Source organism: Dama dama, chromosome 12 (genome assembly GCF_033118175.1).
Source record: "Dama dama isolate Ldn47 chromosome 12, ASM3311817v1, whole genome shotgun sequence".
NCBI classification, from domain to species: Eukaryota; Metazoa; Chordata; class Mammalia; order Artiodactyla; family Cervidae; genus Dama; species Dama dama.
In genome coordinates, this window is record NC_083692.1 from 59,511,441 (window position 1) to 59,531,796 (window position 20,356).

The following is a 20,356-nucleotide window of genomic DNA, read 5'->3' on the forward strand; positions in this document are numbered from 1 at the left end:
TTTCCTCCAAAGGGAATGCACTGTCAGCTGGGTTTTATTTCAAACTTATTTACACAATGTACAAATAAGATGTAATGCTAATTTTAAACCTTCAAGAGTGTCTTTAGTGGACTTTGATGTAAAATTATTCTGAAAAATGATTAGGAACCTTTTAATGCAAAAACAAGTATTTTATTTTGGCAGCACTAAAAGAAAAAAAAAAAAATCACTGTATTTCTACATTGAGGTGAAAAGTGTTTAAACTTTCTTATCAGTCAAATACATTCCAAAAGAAAGTATGTTCTATGCAGGTTCCAGAGCACAGGCAATTCTTAACACAATAATACAGGAATCTTTAATACTGAAAATGACTCTGTTCTGACAGGGTGTTTAACAAACATAACTTTCTAATTATAAAACCACTGAAGCAACCTCTTCCTAGTTACTGTGTCAAGAGTGAAGCTGGGCTTGTACATTAATACTCTTAATTTCACTGTAATACTTTTTACTGATATGACGATTTTAAATAAACTTTTCTGTACTTAAAATAAGTCTTGAAAGTGGAAAAGTGTACAAAGTTCCAGATAAAAAGATTAATAGATGCAATTTAAATAGTTTCCCCTCTTCTCTCTTATCAATTAACGATTTTACCTCTAGCAGATACATACTGAACTTTAAAACGCAATTCTCAAAATGAAAACTTTTAAATCTTAATCAGACATAAACAGAAAAGATGACTATATTTGGACAACTTTTACAAGAATTTTGTTGTTGTATTAAAGCAGAAACCAGTTCCTAAACCTTTTTATTCAATTGTATATCCTATTTGAACAAATATCAAAAATAGAAGACTGTTACTACTTTTGCTTTTATAATTCTGATTTTGTTTTGTTTTTTTTTCTTACTGCAGTCTTCTATAACTTTTACAGAGTTCATGGTCCCTAATATCTCCCCACCCTCCATTTTTCCTAGGTGGGGAAAGGGCTGTCATAAACTTCTCACTGATAGTTAGAGTTTCTGGAAACAGGTACTGTTTGTTATTATTTAAGAGTGACTCAAGTTGGGCACTCTGGGTGGCTGGTCTACAAGTTTTTTGGTGATGCATACCACAGTCTCCAGCATGAAAAATCCTAGGAACTTGAGGAACCAGCACTTTCCAGAATTTTGGAAGACAAGATACAGTCAAATATTGAAGGGTCCAGTCCCAGTTATAATCATCATAAGTACAGAAAGTGTCTGTGCACTCAATCAGCTTCTGATAGGCTTCCCGGGTCAGGGCCAGACCCATATTGTGCTCTGTGGATTTCCACGTTTTCACATCTACCTTGTCAGCCACGTCATAGAAATTTCGAATGGCAGTATAGGTCCCCAGGGAGAGAACATCACACTCGGGGCACTCTAGCTGCTTTAATTTCCACATCTTTTTGAAGACATGGTAAAAGTCTGGGGCTAAGTAGTGATCCTCCTCTAGGAAAAGTATGAGGCCAGCATAGTCTCGAAGGACTTTGACCCTCTCCCATACAAAATGCAGCTTCCACCACCAGTGGTGTTTGGTTTGGGAGAACTTGGCCTCTCTATAATGGCCGAAGGAGTCGGGATATTCAGCGTTAATGCATCCCATCCGCAAAGCTGCATTCTTCTCCACGTCTCTGGGGCAATCTCTAGGGTCAGTGCCCGGGAACTCGTTAGGGTACAACTGAATGCTGAAAGGAAAGAACACCTGCAGAACTGGACAGAAATCCACCCCAGCAATCAGCTGATTGATTTCGGTCGACCAGAAGTCATGGCTAAAGATGACGAGGACGTCGTCGATTCCTTGGGCTTTTCGAAGTGAGTCCAGCAGCAGTTTGAGGTATTCGGGCCGGTTGTGCACCTGGACCACCAGCGCCAGCTCTCGGGGGGTCCAGGAGCCGGCCTTATCTACATTCCTCAGCGTCTGGTCAAAGTTCAGCTGGTACACTAGGGACCGGTACCGCAGCGTCAGATTGTCCACCTCGGGCTGCGGGGCCGCGGCGACCAGCGGAGCCGCCGACTCGTTGGAGCCCTGGCGGATGCCCACCGACACGGCGAGATGGTCCCCGGCCCGGACGCCCGCACCCCGCGCGGGATCGGCGTCCAGCAGCGGCGGGGCGAGGGCCTCGTTCTTCCTTTGTCGCCCATTGCTGCTCCAGAGGACGAAGCCGCAGGCGGCCACCACGAGCGTCAAGATCAGCACCTTCCGCTTATAGATGCGGAACCTCATGGTCTCCGGGGCCGGGCGCGGGAGGGCGGGCGCGGAAAGGAGCTAGCGGCTCCGGCGGGGAAGGGGCGGGCGGGCGGCGACCGTGGCGGTGGCCTGCAGCAGTCGGAACTGGCCCCCGCGGCTGCCCTCGCTAACTCATCCCGGGCCCCGGGGGTCCGGGGACCCGCAGGTTTTCAGCTCCCCCGCGCCGCCCCGGCTCCACACATCTTCACCTGGCAACTGCAGCTCGGGCAGCGGCCCCGCCGCTAGGAGCCGCGGCACGGCGTCGCTTCGGTCCTCTCCATTCAGCACCGGCGCGGCCCCACTGTACTTCGGCTCCGTTACCTGCGCCTCCAGCGGCCCCGCGTCCTCCGCACTCTCATCTCTACGCGGCCCCGGACATCCCGGAACGAGAGACACAGCCTCGCCTCGCCTCACCCCGGCGGCGACTGTCCTGACAACCAGCGACTGGCCCGCCGAGCGCCGCGGCCCCAGGACCCACACCCCTCAGGCCCGCCCCTGGCCGTCGGTTGGCGCTTCCCGGACACGTCCGGAGACGCCCGGCCGTCGCTGCCCGCCTCCTATTGGTCCGCTGCACTGCCGCTCAGGCCCAGTTCCTACTTCCGCCACGTCCCTCCTTTTCCGGTGAGGCGCGAGCGGAGCGAGGCAGGAACGTGGACGGCGCGTCTCTCGGTAAGCCGGGTTTTGGGTGGTGGCGGTCACGGCGGAGCCTCCAGTGCTCAGGATTCGAGGCTGGGCCGGGCCGGGGCTGGTAAGCCCTGTTAGGAGAGAGAGGGCGAGGCCCGCCGCCTTGGTTAGTGGATTTCCAGAATTCACTTTTCCCTTCCGGAAAGGGCCCTCTCATGGCGGCTGCTCGGCCTCGAGGCACTCATTAAGGACACGTCAGCCTTCAGGGCTTTTACGGGTGACGGTGCTTTGAAGGCAAAAGTGAAACTAGGCAGATGCTGTCCTCGAAGGGACTGAGCGGGCCGTGGCGGTGGCTGTACCCCGCGTCCGAGCCAGGCATGCCCGGGAGCTAGAACATGGAGGGAAAGGGTGCGCTGAGAGTCGAAAATAAACTCTAGCCTCGGCCCTCTCTCTGCCGGAGAAAATAAGGTATCACACCACTACGCTTTAGTTGTTGGGCAACCACGATAAATTAAGCCCCAAAAGGATCCCACTTTGTACGCGGGACTGACCGTACTGGGCGTCCCTATGCTGCTGCTTTTGCTGTTTTTCAGTGAGTCTCATTCTGTAAATCTAAGCATTCCAAAAAGTTGTGCACTTACTCATACGGAAAATGAGTACTTGGTGGATTTAACGCTGCTGTTTCAAGTGTTCTAACGTTTGCTGTCGGGTTTTACAACAGTTTGCACCGCGAAGACACCTCTACTGCAAAGATGGTCAATGTCCCTAAAACCCGAAGGACTTTCTGTAAGAAGTGTGGAAAGCATCAGCCGCACAAAGTGACCCAGTATAAGAAGGGCAAAGATTCCCTGTATGCCCAGGGAAAGAGGCGCTATGATCGGAAGCAGAGTGGCTATGGTGGGCAGACCAAGCCAATTTTCCGGAAGAAGGCGAAAACCACCAAGAAGATCGTGCTGAGACTTGAATGTGTTGAACCCAACTGCAGATCCAAGAGGATGCTGGCCATTAAGAGGTGCAAGCATTTTGAACTCGGAGGAGATAAGAAGAGAAAGGGCCAAGTGATCCAGTTCTAAGATTTGGGACTCTTTTGTTCTTATGTTTTGAGAGGAAAATGTTGAAGTTATAGAAAAATTTCCTGAGAATAAATACAGTGATATCCTTACTAAAATCTTGTGTATGTTTTACATTAATTGCATGCCTAATATGGTTCTAAATTAAAATAATGGCAAATTATTTGTGGGTTAAAGTTCATCCTCTTCTCAAATTCATTATTTAAATTTCGTTCCACAAGAACTGGCATTTTGTATGTATCTATAAAGAAGATAGGAGTCCCACCTCAAATTTTCTAACTAGGTTATGGAGATAAATCATAAAGAAGGGAAAAATTGATCCTTTACTTTTCCAGGTCAATTTAAAATATATATTTATGTTGGGTGAATTCATAATTATGATTGATGAGCTGCTGGGAAAGTTCTTAATCAGACTTTGAAAAAAAGTAAATGAGAGTGCTCGACCATTGAATGAAATAACCCCATTTGCAACAACATGGATGAACCTGAAGATTATCATAATAGGTGAAGTAAGCCAGAGAAAGACATGACATGGCTAAATATGATACAAATGAATTTAAAATTTTACAAAACAGATTGACAACAAACTTCGGGTGGGGGGGAAGGGATAGAGTGGGAATTGGGGATTGATGTACACACTGCTAATATTTAAAACAGACAACCAACAAGGACCTACTGTATAGCGCAAGGAATTCTCAATATTCTGTAATGACCTAAATGAAAAAATAATTTGAAAAAGAGTAGATCCATGTATAACTGAATCACTGCTGTACACCTGAAACTAAATACTGTGTTATGCTCCAATGTGAAATTTTAAAAGTGAAGGGGATAAGCTACAACTGTGTACAGTAGACTGAGTCAAACAGAGGATCCAAGTTGAAAAAATTAAAAGCTGACTTTGGGAATTCCCTAGTGGTCCAGTGGTTCCAACTGAGTGCTTTCATTGCTAAAGACACGGGTTCAATCCCTGGTTGGGGAACTAATATCTCACAATGGCTGCCAAAAAAAACCCCTGATTTTTTTGCAAGTTTACACTCCAGCAGGGACTACTAGCCCCATATAGCTACTTATATTAATGCAGTGCCTCATTTCATTACTACATTTATTGCTCACTAGCCACATGTGACCACCCTATTGGACAAGAGACAGAACAAACAATTCCATCAGTTTTTTGGACAGTACTTTATTAGACCTCAGTCTTGAATGTAAGGTAGGAGTTGATAATGGACTTCTAACTACAAAAAGTTCTGAAGCTTGTGAAAAAAGCATGAGTTATGACGACAAACTCTTGTTTGAACCCTTTTGAACACACTCGGGGGGGGGGTACTCTAATGTTATAAATTAACTGTGGGGAGGGCTGAGGTAAACAACCATGACTGAATAAAATGGAAAGTTAAAATCAGAATGAAGTGAGTCTAGTAAACACATAAAGGCAAGAAAGAAAAAGAAGTTTGAATATCAAGTGAAAGGAAAAATAAACTGGGAAAGGGTATGGGTTATGAGAACAAATTCTGCTTTCTGTACATGAATTTTAAATAGGCTAAGATGCTTACATGGAGATGGCTTGTAGATGAAGAATGCAAAGGGCTAGTGCGTTAGCATTTATTCCCAACATAGCCTATTATACCTGTGTTTATTGATGAAATAATTCTCTACAGGAACATGTAAAAATCAGGTAAGCACTGAATTACTTTTAAATATGTTCCCCCCAATCACTTTTTAAAGAACCATGTTTGTAAAGAAACTTACTAAAATTTTATAATATTTTTGGTCAATATCTCAGTAATTTATGAGTTTAGAAAGTCCTAAGATTCTTATAAAATTCTTAGTTTTAAAGACCAAAAGTTGGTGTACAGCACAGGGAGCTCAACTTGGTGCTCTGTGATGACCTAGAGGGGTGGGAGGCTCAAGAGTTGGGATGTATGTATACAGAGAGATGCAAAGAGTCAAACACGACTGACACACACAACACAACAACAGCTAATTCACTATGTTGTACAGCAGAAACTAACAACACTGAAGAGCAATTATACTCCAAGTTTAAAAAACCTGACCAACAGAAAAAGAACAACCCTCATATAATACAGAACTTAATCAGTAAAAAAGTAGAAATTTTCTCCTATTCCTATCCAACACCAAAACCTTATTCCAACCCTAAAAATGGAAAAACTTAAAAATCACAACAAAGATTATGCGATTAATATTATAAAACTTTTAAAGGCTGAAGTCTATTTGTCCAAAACAACTTCTACTTTATGTTTGGTGAATATAAAATTCCGTATATAGAAAAATATACCAGAAAATACAAGTGTTTAAAAACATACGTAGTTTCATTTTGAACAAGTTTTCACTACAATTTAGACTGTATTAGTCCAAAGTGTATTTTCTGCAAACAAACTCAATTTAACTTAAATGCAAGAAAAAAATTAAGAAAATTCTACAACCAGAGTGGTTAGGATCAATACCTGTTTAACATTAAAAGATAACCCCACCTATTACTTGAGCATATCACAAGAATTTACATAACAGGCTAGAGAACAGAAGTAAGAGATAATGGGTGCTTCAGTACCACCCATATTATCTACTAAGACCACAGTGTGAGCAACAGAGTGTAGATTCATGGTAGTAGTTCCTTGAATAAAACTGCTTATGCTGTATCTTCCACAAACACAGGTTTTTGCAGTATCCAAATCTTGACAAAGATGGAAAGGAATGATATGAGAGCCATATGGAATCCTATTGGAAAAAACATTTTAAAGGTATTTTTTAATAATTCAAAACTTCATGTATTAGGACATGAATTATTAGACACTGAATTATAACCATGGGAAAATAAATTAATCCAGTATGTTGTTTTTATTTTCCAAACTGGTACAAATGGGAAAAATATACTAAATAACAGCATATGACATAAGCCTAAGAGGATCTATACTACTCCATAAAGTAGGTACCTTTTAGTATGGCCACTTAATAGTATAACCCACTGAATACAAGGAAAGAGTCATCTGTCCTTTATATAATTATACTGTATGGCCAGTGTAACATAATTTAAATGTATGGTGCTCTCATACAATTCCTATAAATGGTAATGAGAGAATTTCTCAGTTCTATCTGTGAAGAAACATTTATTTAAATAAATACATATACACTCCTAGGCATCAGGTGTTCAAGAGAATCCTACACGGTGTGAAACAAATTTAAAAAATGTTGTTTGTGATATTAGTTTTACTTTACTAAAGCAAGCAAGGCTCCTAACGGTGCTTAAATTAAATCATTCACCCTCTTACTTAAAACTTCGGTGGCCCCCAATACAACTGCTCTCACCCTGTGTAACACTTTCCTGGTGGCTCAGGTGTAAAGCGTCTGTCTACAATGCGGGAGACGCGGGTTCGATCCCTGGGTGGGGAAGATCTCCTGGAGAAGGAAATGGCAACCCACTCCAGTATTCTTGCCCGGAAAATCCCATGGACGGAGGAGCCTGGTAGGCTACAGTCCTTGGGGTCACCGGACACAACTGAGAGACTTCACTTTCACTGCATAACACTGAGACAATCTCGAGATTGCCTGCTCAGTGCCCAGCTCTCTCCTGCACCCTAAACACAGTCGTACCCCAAGCACTTTTGTGTCTCCCACACTCTTTTCTTTATTCTTTCTCTAGTACATAGGCTGGCACATTAACAGGTGTTCAGATCTTTAGCAACAAGCAAAACCTACTGTTACAATTTAAACTGGTGCTGTTTGTTTTGCCACACAGCATGTGGCATCTTAGTGCCCTGACCTGTAACCCCTGCACTGGAAGTACAGTCTTAACCACTGGACCTCCAGGAAGTCCCTTAACTGGCATTTAAAACCCTAGTAGAAAAGTGCACATCAAATAAAAAATAGTGGCTTACTTACTTAAAGAATGGGATTGACTTTGTTTAAATTTTTCATTTTTTCACATGTACTAATCTGTTAACTTGTGTAAGTGATTTTTTTTTTTTTAAAAAACCACTTGCTTATATTCCAGGCTCTTGGTTATAGACTAAGAAAAACAGGAAACAGTTAAAAACTGTATTTTCTACCCAATGTAAGTCCCCGCATATTTTTCTAATAGACTATAAATTTATGTTTGTAACCAGTAGTTAGGACAATCTGCTGCTGCTAAGTCACTTCAGTTGTGTCCAACTCTGTGCAACCCCATAGACGGCAGCCCACCAGGCTCCCCCGTCCCTGGGATTCTCCAGGCAAGAACACTGGAGTGGGTTGCCATTTCCTTCTCCAATGCATGAAAGTGAAAAGTGAAAGTGAAGTCGCTTAGTCGTGTCCAACTCCTAGCAACCCCGTGGACTGCAGCCTACAAGGCTCCTCCATCCATGGGATTTTCCAGGCAAGAGTACTGAAGTGGGTTGCCACTGCCTTCTCCATAGGACAATCTATCAACAGCTAAATAGCAGAGATTGTTCTCATGGCTTTGGATCTATATTCTTAAACCTAGGCAGTTGGAAATTTGCAAAATTATACTTCAGTAAAGATCAGAGTCGTCCTAGCCAATTTATGATCCTTTCAAATCATCAGTGACCATTTACAGCATTTTTCACTTGGACATAATTTTCAAATTTGAATAAATACATTATTTTTTTTTCATATATAAGTCTCAGAGAATGCAAAGAACAAGAGAGCTGGGAGTAGTTTATTGCCAAAAGACACCATTTAGAGTTCTCTCAAATCAGCGGTTTTAACCTGAATCATGAATATCACTTCTGGAGACTTTAACAAATATATGACACACAGTAGGGGCCCATCTCTGGAGATTCTGAACTAGTTGATCTGAGGTAGAATCTAGGACCCATATGACCAGATCTAGGTATGTATTTCACATCTATATTATTTAGAAGCTCCTCTACAACTAATGATAACACTGATTTTTAATTTGCTAAATAAGCAAATCACATGTATTTATAAATCCAGTGAGTATTTATTGAGACCTATTATTAACCAGGCACTATTCTTGGCACTTACATGTACTGTCATTTAAGAGATAATTTTAAACTCCTAATTAAGAGTCAATACCTGAAACCAGCAGCCCTCCCAAGTGTGGTCCCCTGAGCAGCATTGTCAGCATCTCCTTAGAACTTGTGAGAGATGCAGTTTCTTCATCCCCACTCCAAATTTACTGAATAAGAATCTCTGAGGGTTGGGACCAGCAATCTGCTTTAGTTAAGTACCATGTTACAATAAGCATGATTGGTGATGCACTCCTCAACTTTCAAGGATCATTGCCTTAAAACAATAATGAGCCCTTTGAGGTACTTTTGGTGGTGGTGGTGATGTTGTTGCTAAGTTGTGTCTGACTCTTGCAACCCCATGAATGGTAGCCTGCCAGGCTCCTCCATCCATGGGATTCTCCAGGTAAGAATACTGGAGTGGGTTGCCATTTCCTTCTCCAGGGGATCTTCCCAACCCAGGAGTCAAACCCGGGTCTCCTGCACTGCAGGCAGATGTTTTACCAACTAAGCTACAAGGGAAGCCCAAGTTACTTTTAGAGCTTTAGTACTCAAAGTGTAACTCAGGAACTAGCAGCCTCACCTTGAATGCAGTTTAAAAAGCAGATCTCTACCTCAGACCCCTAAAACAAAATCTGCTAAACAAGACTCCCAGGGATGTGATGAATTTAGAAGTAAGCCAAGACTTAATCCTAGCTAGCCGTACATTAGAAACACCTGGATATTAAAAAAAAAAAAAAAACTCAGTCCTACTCCCAAACATTCTGATTTAGTAAGTCTGGGGTGGGGACTAATCATCAGAATTTTTTAAAGCTCCTTAGGTAATTCTAATGTGAAGTAAAATCTGAGAACCACTGCTTTAGGATAAGAGTACTTAAGCTGGGATGGTGAAGAGGGAAGACTGGCTTGGGTTTCAGTGGGTGTCTATGAGCATTATAAAGTTTATCTGTGTTTATTCATATGCCCATTCTTCTAGGCCCATAACTTTTCTTTTTAAAAGAATCCACTGGAGCAAAGGGTCAGATTGTGCACAGTATAAACAGCTATGTTAAAGATTTAACTGTGAGAATGGTGAAAATACCATGATGCTATCAAAGGCTTACCTATTATATAATATGGTTCGTGCAGAAGATTCCAGTAAAGTTAATGGCATTTGCAGGTGTATAATTGGAAGGACTTTTGGTTGTTCAAAAGTATTTCCAAAAAGATCCAAGTACTCAAGGGATAAATTTTTAAATTCACTAGGCAAAAATGGAAGCTTATTTCGAGCTGCTGACAAAAAACGCAGCTTCCTCAGTTGTCCCATCTTGAAAGGAAGTCGAATCAATTCATTATCATCAAGTTTTAAATCTGTAAGTTCTCGGAGCTGGCAAAACTGCACGGGGAGTGCCTTAATTTTGTTCTTGCTGATATCCAAACTCCGAAGTGACTTCTGGAGTGTAGACTGACACAAGGCTACACTAAATGATTCCAAGTGGTTATCATTCAGGTTAAGTTCTTGAAGGTGGATGAGGTCTCCAATTGTAGCTGGAAGCTTTTTTATATGATTATGACTCAAGTCTAATTTTCTAAGGTTTTTTAAGCAAAGCATACGCATATCAACCCGGACGAGCCCACAATAAGAAGTCTGAAGATGTTCCAGAGAATAGGGGAAGTTCTTGCTTAGAGGATAGTCCTTTTTGGATGTGATAACCATTTTAGTTTTAAATTTTTCAAATTCTGAAGTCTTCACTGGTGTGAGGGTTGACAGTGGTGCCTCAACATCACAGCCTCTATGAGCCAGTCGCACAGCTGAAAGGAAACCCTTTAGACTGCTGGAATTGGCCTGAAGATGTAAAAGTAGGTTGTACAATTATAAATTCCATTTTAGGTAATACATACATGCTAATTCATCCTAAAACGTGGTGAAGTTGTATATGTAAATCATGCAATTATTTATTGAAAATTACTAAATTTTTTTTCAGTATTCTATTTTCACTAAATTTCATTACATATACAAAAATTTTTAAAGTTTTTGAAAAAATTATGTTGACACGCTCTAAATAAAACTGTTCACAGGGGGAACCATATGAATATAAAATAAAACAGGAAAACATGAAGATTCCACTGAAGACTTGGATTTAAGATGAACTGACCCATCAACTATAATCCAACAAAAAATTTTTTTAAAGCCACTTAACCTTGGTAACCAAAAGAAAATGAAAAGATGAGCTGACTCAAATCTCTGGTGCCTTTGAGACAGACTGAGGTAGTGCTGTGAAGTGCAAAGTACCCAGGAGGGTTATTCTCAAAGACTAGGAACTGTGAAAAGCAATAGCCCAGTCAAAAGCAAGGCCAAGGACTTCCCTAGTGGCGCAGTGGATAAGAATCTGCCTGCCAATGCACGGGACATGGGTTCGATCCCTGGTCCGGGAAGATCTCACATGCTGCAGGGCAACTAAGTCCAAGAGGTACTACTGAGCCCACAGGTCACAACTACTGAAACCCACTCGCCTAGAGTCTATGCTCCACAAGAGAAGTCACTGCAATGAGATGCCCATGCACTGCAACTCTCAATGCAGCCAAAAATAAAAGAAGTAAAAATTATATATATATATACATATATATATCAAGAAACTTTAAAAAATAAAGGTAGGTGTAACTTAGCATTTACTGCCAAAAGTTGTACAACACATCAAAAGCAAGAGACTGCTTTCAGCTGGACAGAGAAATCACTATTAAAGTGATATGTGAATTAAGTCAGCAATAAAAATACTTGCTGGATACTTTAGAAGTTTCAAAAACTTTATATATGAAGGACTAGTGAAATTTCAGCAAGTTTGGGAAACTATTTGGTTGGAACGTGGGAGTTTTGCAGAAGAGTAAAAGAGTAGAAATATTGTATGGCTATAGAGTATAAATGAGTACCCTTGATGCCAGGGTAAGGAGGACAGAATGATCAAGCTGTGGGAAATCACTGAAGAATTTTGAGTTGAGAATGACGTAACAAGAGCTACATATTATTCTCGCAGCAATTTACACAGTGAAGTGAAGTGAGGAAAGTCTGGTGACCTGGGTTAGGTAGGTCCAGCAGAGGGACCGACTTGGGAGTTACACACATTAAAGGCTGAGCTGTGGTAACAGCATGTATGGCAGACAGCTGGCAGAGAAGGGAATAAATTCTTCACTCCCAGGATAGAAAAAAGGTTGCCAAGAAACAGGAAACAAAGGAGCAGCTAAGAAAACTGAAGATAAACCGGCACAGTGCCCTATCACAGGTGGCAAGAAAGAAAAGTTACTATGAAGGGAGTGGTCATCAGTGTCAAATTCTACAGAGCTCAAAAAGGATGAGTAATCATGGCAATGTGATTAGCATATAGGAAGAGATCACTGACTTTTGATAGTGTTTTATGAATAAAACAGTGAAAGTAGAGGTCAAAAGAGATACTGAGAAAGTGGAACCAACAGTTTTAGCCTCAATGTTCTAGAAATTTGTCTCTTCTATTGTAATTGGTAGGACTCTCAGCTTGTTTGTAGGTAGGAGTCAGTGGCAGGACAGGCTGAATAGCAAGAGAAAATGAAAAACCAGAACAGGAGGAGGTAGGACAAAGCGCCTCCATTCAATAAAACAGCTTAAACAGTTATTAAACTTCAAATGTTTACAAAGCACTTGACTTGGGGTCAAGGATAAAGGAAAATGCAAGGTTGAACAAATCACAGCTCCTACCCTCTGGGAAGGGAAAAAAAGGAAAAAGCGAGAAAAAAGGCAAAGAAGAAAACAGTTTTTTATCTTAATGGTTTCTGTATTTTAAAAAATGATTATAGTAAGTAAAATGTCCCCTAAAGTGTTTCTAATTGTATTTTATCCTTTTTTTTTTTTTTAACACCAAATTTAGATTTGTCACCTGTGATTCAGCTGGCAACATGCAGACCTGTGCCACCTGCTTACAGAGTTCTAAGAACACCCTGAGGCTCCATCTTGGGCATAGAAGCAAAACCAGTTTTCCTTCTCATCCTGGGCAACTTTTCTAAGACTGACTCTGCTCTTTTCAAGGCCACACAAGCAAGCCGGGAAGCTGCCATCACTTCCTCAAACATGCCTGCAAGTGCCTGCTCTGTTCAGCTCTGTGGGAGATCAGGCTCCTGACACAGCCTCCATTCTCTTTACAGTAAACCAACCTACGCATTAATACCATACCTTACTGAGACAGATGTCCACGGGAGGCTCCTTTAACCGAACAGTGGCTTTCCCCTCATCCACAAATTTGGTGAAGAACTGCTCAATGTTCTCCTTTAGCTGCTTAAAACCAATGGGGGAAGAAAATGACAAAACCAGGTACTGTTATTCAGTATTTATTACAGCTGCAATATGCCACTTAGTCAGGATTCAGTTTGGCTTTTAGTCCTTACGTCTGGGTGCTTTGTGGTTTTAAGATTTAAAGGTTTTTGCTTAATTGGTTTTGGGGGTATTTATACTCCTCATCCAGCTTTGGGTAAGATACAATTGTTCTACCTGTCCAGTAACTCTTCCTTCCTCAGAATCCCCTTTGTTTGAGGAGAATGCTTCTCCCCTCCCATTCTAACTCTGGCTGTAGTAAGAGTTGCCAATAGTAGTTACCTGCTTTCTTAACTTCAGTCTATTAGCCTGGGGTAGGCATATATATATAAACTTGATGAAAGCAGGAATCTTGTCTCCTTTGTTCAGTATTATTTTCCCAGAGCCAGAAGAGTGACTAACATAAAATAGCTGCTCAGTAATCTTTAATAACTGATGTTGATTCTGCTGCAGACTTTAACAACTATTTATTGAGAAGCCACTATGTACCAGGCACTATGACAGGGGGCTTGGGACAAGAGTGGTAAATAAGACCAACATGGTAATTACACTTATCAAGTTGCCAATTTCATGAGAGAAAGTTTATTAAACAAGTAATTACAAGCATAACACATATTAAGACAATAAAGTACAGGCCGCTATAAGACCTTATATAGGAAAGGAGTCTTACCTGGTCTGGGGGTATGAAAGAGAACCGAAATGAGTAAGAAATGAAGGATTAAGAGATGTTAGGCAAGTGAAGATACTGAGGGGAGGGGAGGAGAGGGAGGTAGTATATAAATAAGATGGAATAGTGTGCAAAGCCTTGAAGGTAAGAGAGTTTGGCAACTGTGAGGAGGTTGAAAGACGTTCGGTATGCCTGGAAGATCAAGTGAAAAGAGGTGAGTGTAGAGAGGTAAACAGATTAGACGGTAAAGATTAGATGAATATTCAGTGGATATTACTGTTAGATCTGCATTTTGAAAAGTTCCCTTTAACTACAAAGTTTAATAATGAACTTTGGGAGAGGGGGGAACAGGATGGAGGAAAGACAATGGTAGAGGTAGGAGATCCTTTAAGAAACTAGCCAGGCAAGGGACAATGGTGGTTTAGGCGACACCTGGGATGGAAGGGGGTATGAAAATACGAAAGTTACCCAGGAAGCAGAATTGAAAGAATTCAACAAATTGGATATGGGGAAGGAAAGTCTTTAAGGTTCCTGGAGAGGGACAGAATACTCCTTAAAGGAGTTGCAGAACACCATCAGAAAAGCTGGGTCAGGGGTGGCAAGGAAAATTAATCTGGAGGTATTCTGAGTTTGAAATACTGTGACACAACCAAATGAAGATTTCCAGTAGGTAGCTGGTTAAAGTTGGAAGTTAAGGGAGAGGACTAGCAAAGATACAGATGTGGAAATCAGTCAGATGGATGACAGCTGAAGTCATGGGACAGCAAAGTAGAAGGTTGTAAGAAAGAGCCCCAAGGTGCTTCCACACTCAGCACTAATTCCTACTCCTCAAGGCCAAGACCAAACCACCTTAACTTATCAAATAAATGTTTACTTGCCACCTACTATGTCCCAAGCCCTGTGGCACCCACCTCTTCCACAAAATTTCTCAAAGACTTGAATCAGAATTCATTTCATTTTTAATATTATACTATATGATACTACTCTGCTTCTACCTTTATTATAGCAATTATAGCCCACCTTTGTAAGTGGTGGCTTCTGTTTTTCCCTTTCTAGTCTTGGAAAAACAGTGACTAAATCAGGTTTATTTCCCATAGTATCTATCCAGCATTGCATCCTGCAAACACTAAGTCTTCAATTAGTGGTTTACAATAAAATTTTTGTTAGGATTTTCAGGTACTGACATTAGTACAGCGGAAGTTTTAAAGGAGAGATCATAACAGACTCTTAAAACAGACAGTACCTAAGGTAGGCATGAAGATAAGTTTTAGGGAGGTCAACAGGGAAAAAAGGGAGACCCAATTCTGGTTATGAGTTTGCTTCGCTCACCTAACAGTTTTCTAATCTTTAAAATTTGGTGACAGAAGTCCTTTCCATTTGAAAAATTACATGAGGTGATTCCACTGGAAAAGTGGAATTATTTAGACTTTCAACTACTTACACAAACATTTACCTGGCTCTGAAAAACATCAACTCTTCCTCAACAAAGAGTATTTACTGAGGATACAGCACTGTAAGGGAAACAATCCTAGAAATTGTATAAAACCCAGTCAAGAGTTAGATGCAACAGAGGGTGATGAATCGCCCCTCAATTTTATTATAGTAGGCACAAGGGTATTCCAATCATTTTCACAAAAGAACGTGCCTGGGAATCAAGGTAAAAGGATTTTATAAAACTTGTGCTTTAAAAATTCTATTTCAGTTTCCAACTTCTTCTAGAGGGTTTACTCCTGTTATGTAGATACAAAAAAGCCCTGGACCTAACAAATCAAAACTTAGGAAATTAAACAGCTAAGAGAGAGAGATGCAGTAGCCAAGAATTTTAATAAAATTGTCAAGATGCAACCCAAGCATCACTGCTTTACTGCTGTACTAGTCGGGAAGATCCCCTGGAGGAGGAAATGGCAACCCACTCCAGTATTCTTGCCTGGAAAATCCCATGGACAGAGGAGCCTGGCGGGATGCAGTCCCTGGGGTCGCAATGAGTCGGACAAGACTGAAGCGACTTAGCACCGCACAATCTGGCCTAACAACCTTAGACGCATCCCACAAAGTCTTAAGAACAAACAAACTTAGCGGAGGAACTGGGAGAAACAATCTACTGAACCAAAGTGTAGTCATAAAAAACAAAAACAAAGTGTAGTCATTTTACGGTTCTCCCAAACTGGACTGATGCTACACGCAGGCCGAAATTTCAATAAAGGGGCAGGGTTGCTATCTACTACTAAGTAGCAAGGCGGTCAATAAAGTCGCAGAAATGGGCAAGAAAAATAAGAAGTGACTCTCAAAATCTTTCCGCCTTCGGGTCCGTAGGGAGACGCCAGGGTCCGGATGATGGTGGGGTTCAGGGACCGCGCGCTCGGGAACCCCCAAGGCGGAGTCCAGCTGGGGAAACAGTCGAGCGCTTAGGGCAAGAACGCCTGGCTGCCAGCCCTGAGCCGCCGGCTCCACGCACCTCATAGCGGGTCCCGCGCTTGTCCTTCAGGGTGGAAATGAACAGGCAGGCGGGGTGCCGGCAGCCCCGCTCGCCTCCAGCTCGGGGACCCGGCGGAGTCCTGGGCGCCTGCTGACAGAGGCTCAACACCGCCCGGACGCCCTTGCCCCGGTTCCTCAGCCCCAAGGCGGGCAAGTGCCGGCTGACCACCTCCACCTCGCAGTGCAGCCTCATCCCGCCGGGACACCAGCCACCGGCTCCCACCACTCGGCTTTGAAACTTCCCCCTTCCCGCGCCGCCGCGCCGCCGCCGGGGCCCTCGAACACGGGCTGTCCGGGGATCTGCCTGCCGGCTCGCGGTGCCGACGCGCCCGTTTCTTCGGGCAGCGGCCCCACGAGTCCTGCGGGGGCGGACGGGGTCCCCTCTCTCTTGCAGGACCAAGCCTGCACTGTGGCTGTGAACCGCCGAAACCGACCGCCGGAGGATCCGGCTCGCGCCTCCCGAGCCGGGCGATCGGCGGGGGCGCCAGGTCCTTTCCCGGGAGCGCGCGCTGACCGCCCCAGCTGTAACACTTTGGGGCCGAGTACGAGTTTCCGCTGCTGACAGTTTACACGCAGCCCGCACACGTGGGGTCTTTGAGTTTCCCAAGAAAGGCTGTAGTTCCTGTGTTTTGGGGAAAGTCTTTTTGTCTACCTAGCTTTGAGAGTTGCCCACTGCCAGCTGGGGCGCTGATAGGCTGGTGTTTTGTTTTGGGTGCTCTGGAAGAGACAATAGCCACATCAGAAGGGAACTTGATATGATAATATTTGTCTTGGTAAATGATGGAGAGGGAACTGGCAACCCACTCCAATATTTTTTGCCTGAAAAATCCCATGGACAGAGCAGCCTGGCGGGCTACAGTCCATGGGATCGCAAAAGAGTCCGACAAGACTTAGAGACTAAACAACAATCCCTATTATACAGATTCCCTGTTTACAACCGCTAGTGGATTGGATGGAGTGACTGACTTAACTGCATCTGAGACTTGGAAAGACCTTCTGGACCATTCGGACTCCTTGTCTGACTCTTTGGGACCCGGTGAACCGCAGCACGCTAGGCCTCTCTGTCCATCACCAACTCCCGGAGCTTACCCAAACTCATGTCCATTGAGTAGATGATGCCATCCAACCATCTCATCCTCTGCCGTCCCCTTCTCCTCCTGCCCTCAATCCTTCCCAGCATCAGGGTCTTTTCAAATGAATCAGCTCTTTGTATCAGGTGGCCAAAGTATTGGAGTTTCAGCTTCAACATCAGTCCTTCCAATGAACACCCAGGACTGATCTCATTTAGGATGGACTGCTTGGATCTCTTTGCAGTCCAGGGGACTCTCAAGAGTCTTCTCCAACACCACAGTTCAAAAGCATCAATTCTTCAGCGCTCAGCTTTCTTTATAGTCCAACTTTCACATCCATACATGACTACTGGAAAAACCATAGCTTTGACCAGATGGACCTTTGTTGACAAAGTAATGTCTCTGCTTTTTAATATGCTGTCTAGGTTGGTCATAACTTTGCCTCCAAGGAGTAACCGTCTTTTAATGTCATGGCTGCAATCACCATCTGCAGTGATTTTAGAGCCCAAAAATTAGTCAGCCACGATTTCCATTGTTTCCCCATCTATTTCCCATGCAGTGATGGGACCGAATGCCATGATCTTAGTTTTCTGTATGTTGAGCTTTAAGCCAACTTTTTCACTCTCCTCTTTCACTTTCATCAAGAGGCTCTTTAGTTCTTTTTCCCTTTCTACCATAAGGGTGGTGTCATCTGCACATCTGAGGTTATTGATATTTCTCCCAGCCATCTTGATTCCAGCTTGTGCTTCTTCCAGCCCAGCGTTTCTCATGACGTACTCTGCATATAAGTTAAATAAGCAGGGTGACAATATACAGCCTTGACGTACTCCTTTTCCTATTCGGAACAAGTCTGTTGTTCCATGTCCAGTTCTAACTGTTGCTTCCTGACCTGCATACAGGTTTCTCAAGAGGCAGGTCAGGTGGTCTGGTATACCCATCTCTTTCAGAATTTTCCACAATTTATTGTGATCCACATAGTCAAACACTTTGGCATAGTCAGTAAAGCAGAAGTAGATGTTTTTCTGAAACTCTCTTGCTTTTTCGATGATCCAGCGGATGTTGGCAATTTGATCTTTGGTTCCTCTGCCTTTTCTAAAACCAGCTTGAAGTTCACGGTTCATGTATTGCTGAAGCCTGGCTTGGAGAATTTTGAGCATTGCTTTACTAGTGTGAGATGAGTGCAATTGTGCAGTAGTTTGAGCATTCTTTGGCATTACCTTTCTTTGGGATTGAAATGAAAACTGACCTTTTCCAGTCCTGTGGCCACTGCTGAGTTTTCCAAATTTGCTGACATATTGAGTGCAGCACTTTCATAGCACCATCTTTTAGGATTTGAAATAGCTCAACTGGAATTCCATCACCTCCACTAGCTTTGTTCTAGAGATGCTTCCTAAGGCCCACTTGACTTCACATTCCAGGATGTCTGGCTCTAGGTGAGTGATCACACCATCGTGATATGGGTCGTGAAGATCTTTTTTGTACAGTTCTTCTGTGTATTCTTGCCACGTCTTCTTAATAAATATCTTCTGCTTCTGTTAGGTCCATACCATTTCTATTCTTTATTGAGACCATCTTTGCATGAAATGTTCCCTTGGTATCTTAAATTTTCTTGAAGAGATCTCTAGTCTTTCCCATTCTATTGTTTTCCTCTATTTCTTTGCATTGACTGCTGAGGAAGGCTTTCTTATCTCTCCTTGCTATTCTTTGAAACTCTGCCTTCAAATGGGTATATTTTTCCTTTTCTCCTTTGCTTTTCGCTTCTCTTCTTTTCACAGCTATTTGTAAGGCCTCCTCAGACAGCCATTTTCATTTTTGCTTTTCTTTTTCTTGGGGATGGTCTTGATCCCTGTCTCCTGTACAATGTCACGAACCTCCGTCCATAGCTCATCAGGCACTCTGTCTATCAGATCTAGTCCCTTAAATCTACTTCTCACTTCCACTGTATAATCATAAGGGATTTGATTTAGGTCATACCTGAATGGTCTTGTGGTTTTCCCCACTTTCTTCAATTTCAGTCTGAATTTGGCAATAAGGTGTTCATGATCTGAGCCACAGTCAGCTCCCAGTCTTGTTTTTGCTGACTGTATAGAGCTTCTCCATTTTTGGCTGCAAAGAGTATAATCAATCTGATTTCGGTGTTGGCCATCTGGTGATGTTCATGTGTAGAGTCTTCTCTTGTGTTGTTGGAAGAGGGTGTTTACTATGACCAGTGCGTTCTTTTGGCAAAACTCTATTAGCTTTTTCCCTGCTTCATTCTGTACTCCAAGGCCAAATTTGCTTGTTACTCCAGGTGTTTCTTGACTTCCTACTTTGCATTCCAGTCCCCTATAATAAAAAGGACATCTTTTTTGGGTGTTAATTCTATAAGGTCTTGTAGATCTTCATAGAACCGTTCAACTTCAGCTTCTTTAGCATTACTGGTCGGGGCATAGACTTGGATTACCGTGATATTGAAATGGTTTGCCTTGGAAACGAAGAGAGATCATTCTATCGTTTTGGAGATTGCAACCAAGTACTGCATTTCGGACTCTTTTGTTAACTATGATGGCTACTCCATTTCTTCTAAGGGATTCCTGCCCACAGTAGTAGATATAATGGTCATCTGAGTTAAATCTACCCATTCCAGTGGTTTTTAGTTCGCTGATTCCTAGAATGTCGATGTTCACTCTTGACATCTCCTGTTTGACCACTTCCAATTTTCCTTGATTCATGGACCTAACATTTCAGGTTCCTATGCAATATTGCTGTTTACAGCATCGGGCCTTGCTTCTATCACCAGTCCCATCCACAACTGGGTGTTGTTTTTGCTTTGGCTCTATCCCTTCACTCTTTCTGGAGTTATTTCTCCACTGATCTCCAGTAGCATATTGGGCACCTACTGACCTGGGGAGTTAATCTTTCAGTGTCCTATCTTTTTGCCTTTTCA

The 20,356-nt window shown here is 42.7% G+C and overlaps 3 protein-coding genes across 5 annotated transcripts; 1 reads left to right on the top strand and 2 right to left on the bottom strand.

Moving 5' to 3' along the window:
• Positions 1-169: 169 nt before the first annotated feature.
• MGAT2 (alpha-1,6-mannosyl-glycoprotein 2-beta-N-acetylglucosaminyltransferase) lies at positions 170-2,695 on the bottom strand. The gene has a single exon (XM_061157429.1). The coding sequence runs from the start codon at positions 2,219-2,221 to the stop codon at positions 881-883; it is 1,341 nt and encodes a 446-aa protein (XP_061013412.1). The 5' UTR covers positions 2,222-2,695; the 3' UTR covers positions 170-880.
• Positions 2,696-2,734: 39 nt separating this feature from the next.
• On the top strand, positions 2,735-4,081 carry RPL36AL (ribosomal protein L36a like). The gene is made up of 2 exons (XM_061157434.1): positions 2,735-2,893; positions 3,570-4,081. Exon 2 carries the CDS (start codon positions 3,601-3,603, stop codon positions 3,919-3,921), a length of 321 nt encoding a protein of 106 aa, XP_061013417.1. The 5' UTR covers positions 2,735-2,893; positions 3,570-3,600; the 3' UTR covers positions 3,922-4,081.
• A 417-nt stretch (positions 4,082-4,498) lies between these two features.
• Positions 4,499-16,621, bottom strand: LRR1 (leucine rich repeat protein 1). Of its 3 annotated transcripts, none has more exons than XM_061157430.1 (4): positions 16,341-16,621; positions 13,081-13,182; positions 10,007-10,728; positions 4,499-6,654 (listed from the first exon to the last, which is right to left on the bottom strand). In XM_061157430.1, exons 1-4 carry the CDS (start codon positions 16,551-16,553, stop codon positions 6,414-6,416), a joined length of 1,278 nt encoding a protein of 425 aa, XP_061013413.1. In that variant the 5' UTR covers positions 16,554-16,621; the 3' UTR covers positions 4,499-6,413. The 3 variants fall into 3 exon arrangements, with proteins under 3 accessions (XP_061013413.1, XP_061013414.1, XP_061013415.1); XM_061157431.1 differs by having other exon boundaries at positions 4,500-6,654; positions 13,081-13,179; XM_061157432.1 differs by lacking the exon at positions 10,007-10,728 and having other exon boundaries at positions 6,496-6,654; positions 13,081-13,179.
• Positions 16,622-20,356: the final 3,735 nt, after the last annotated feature.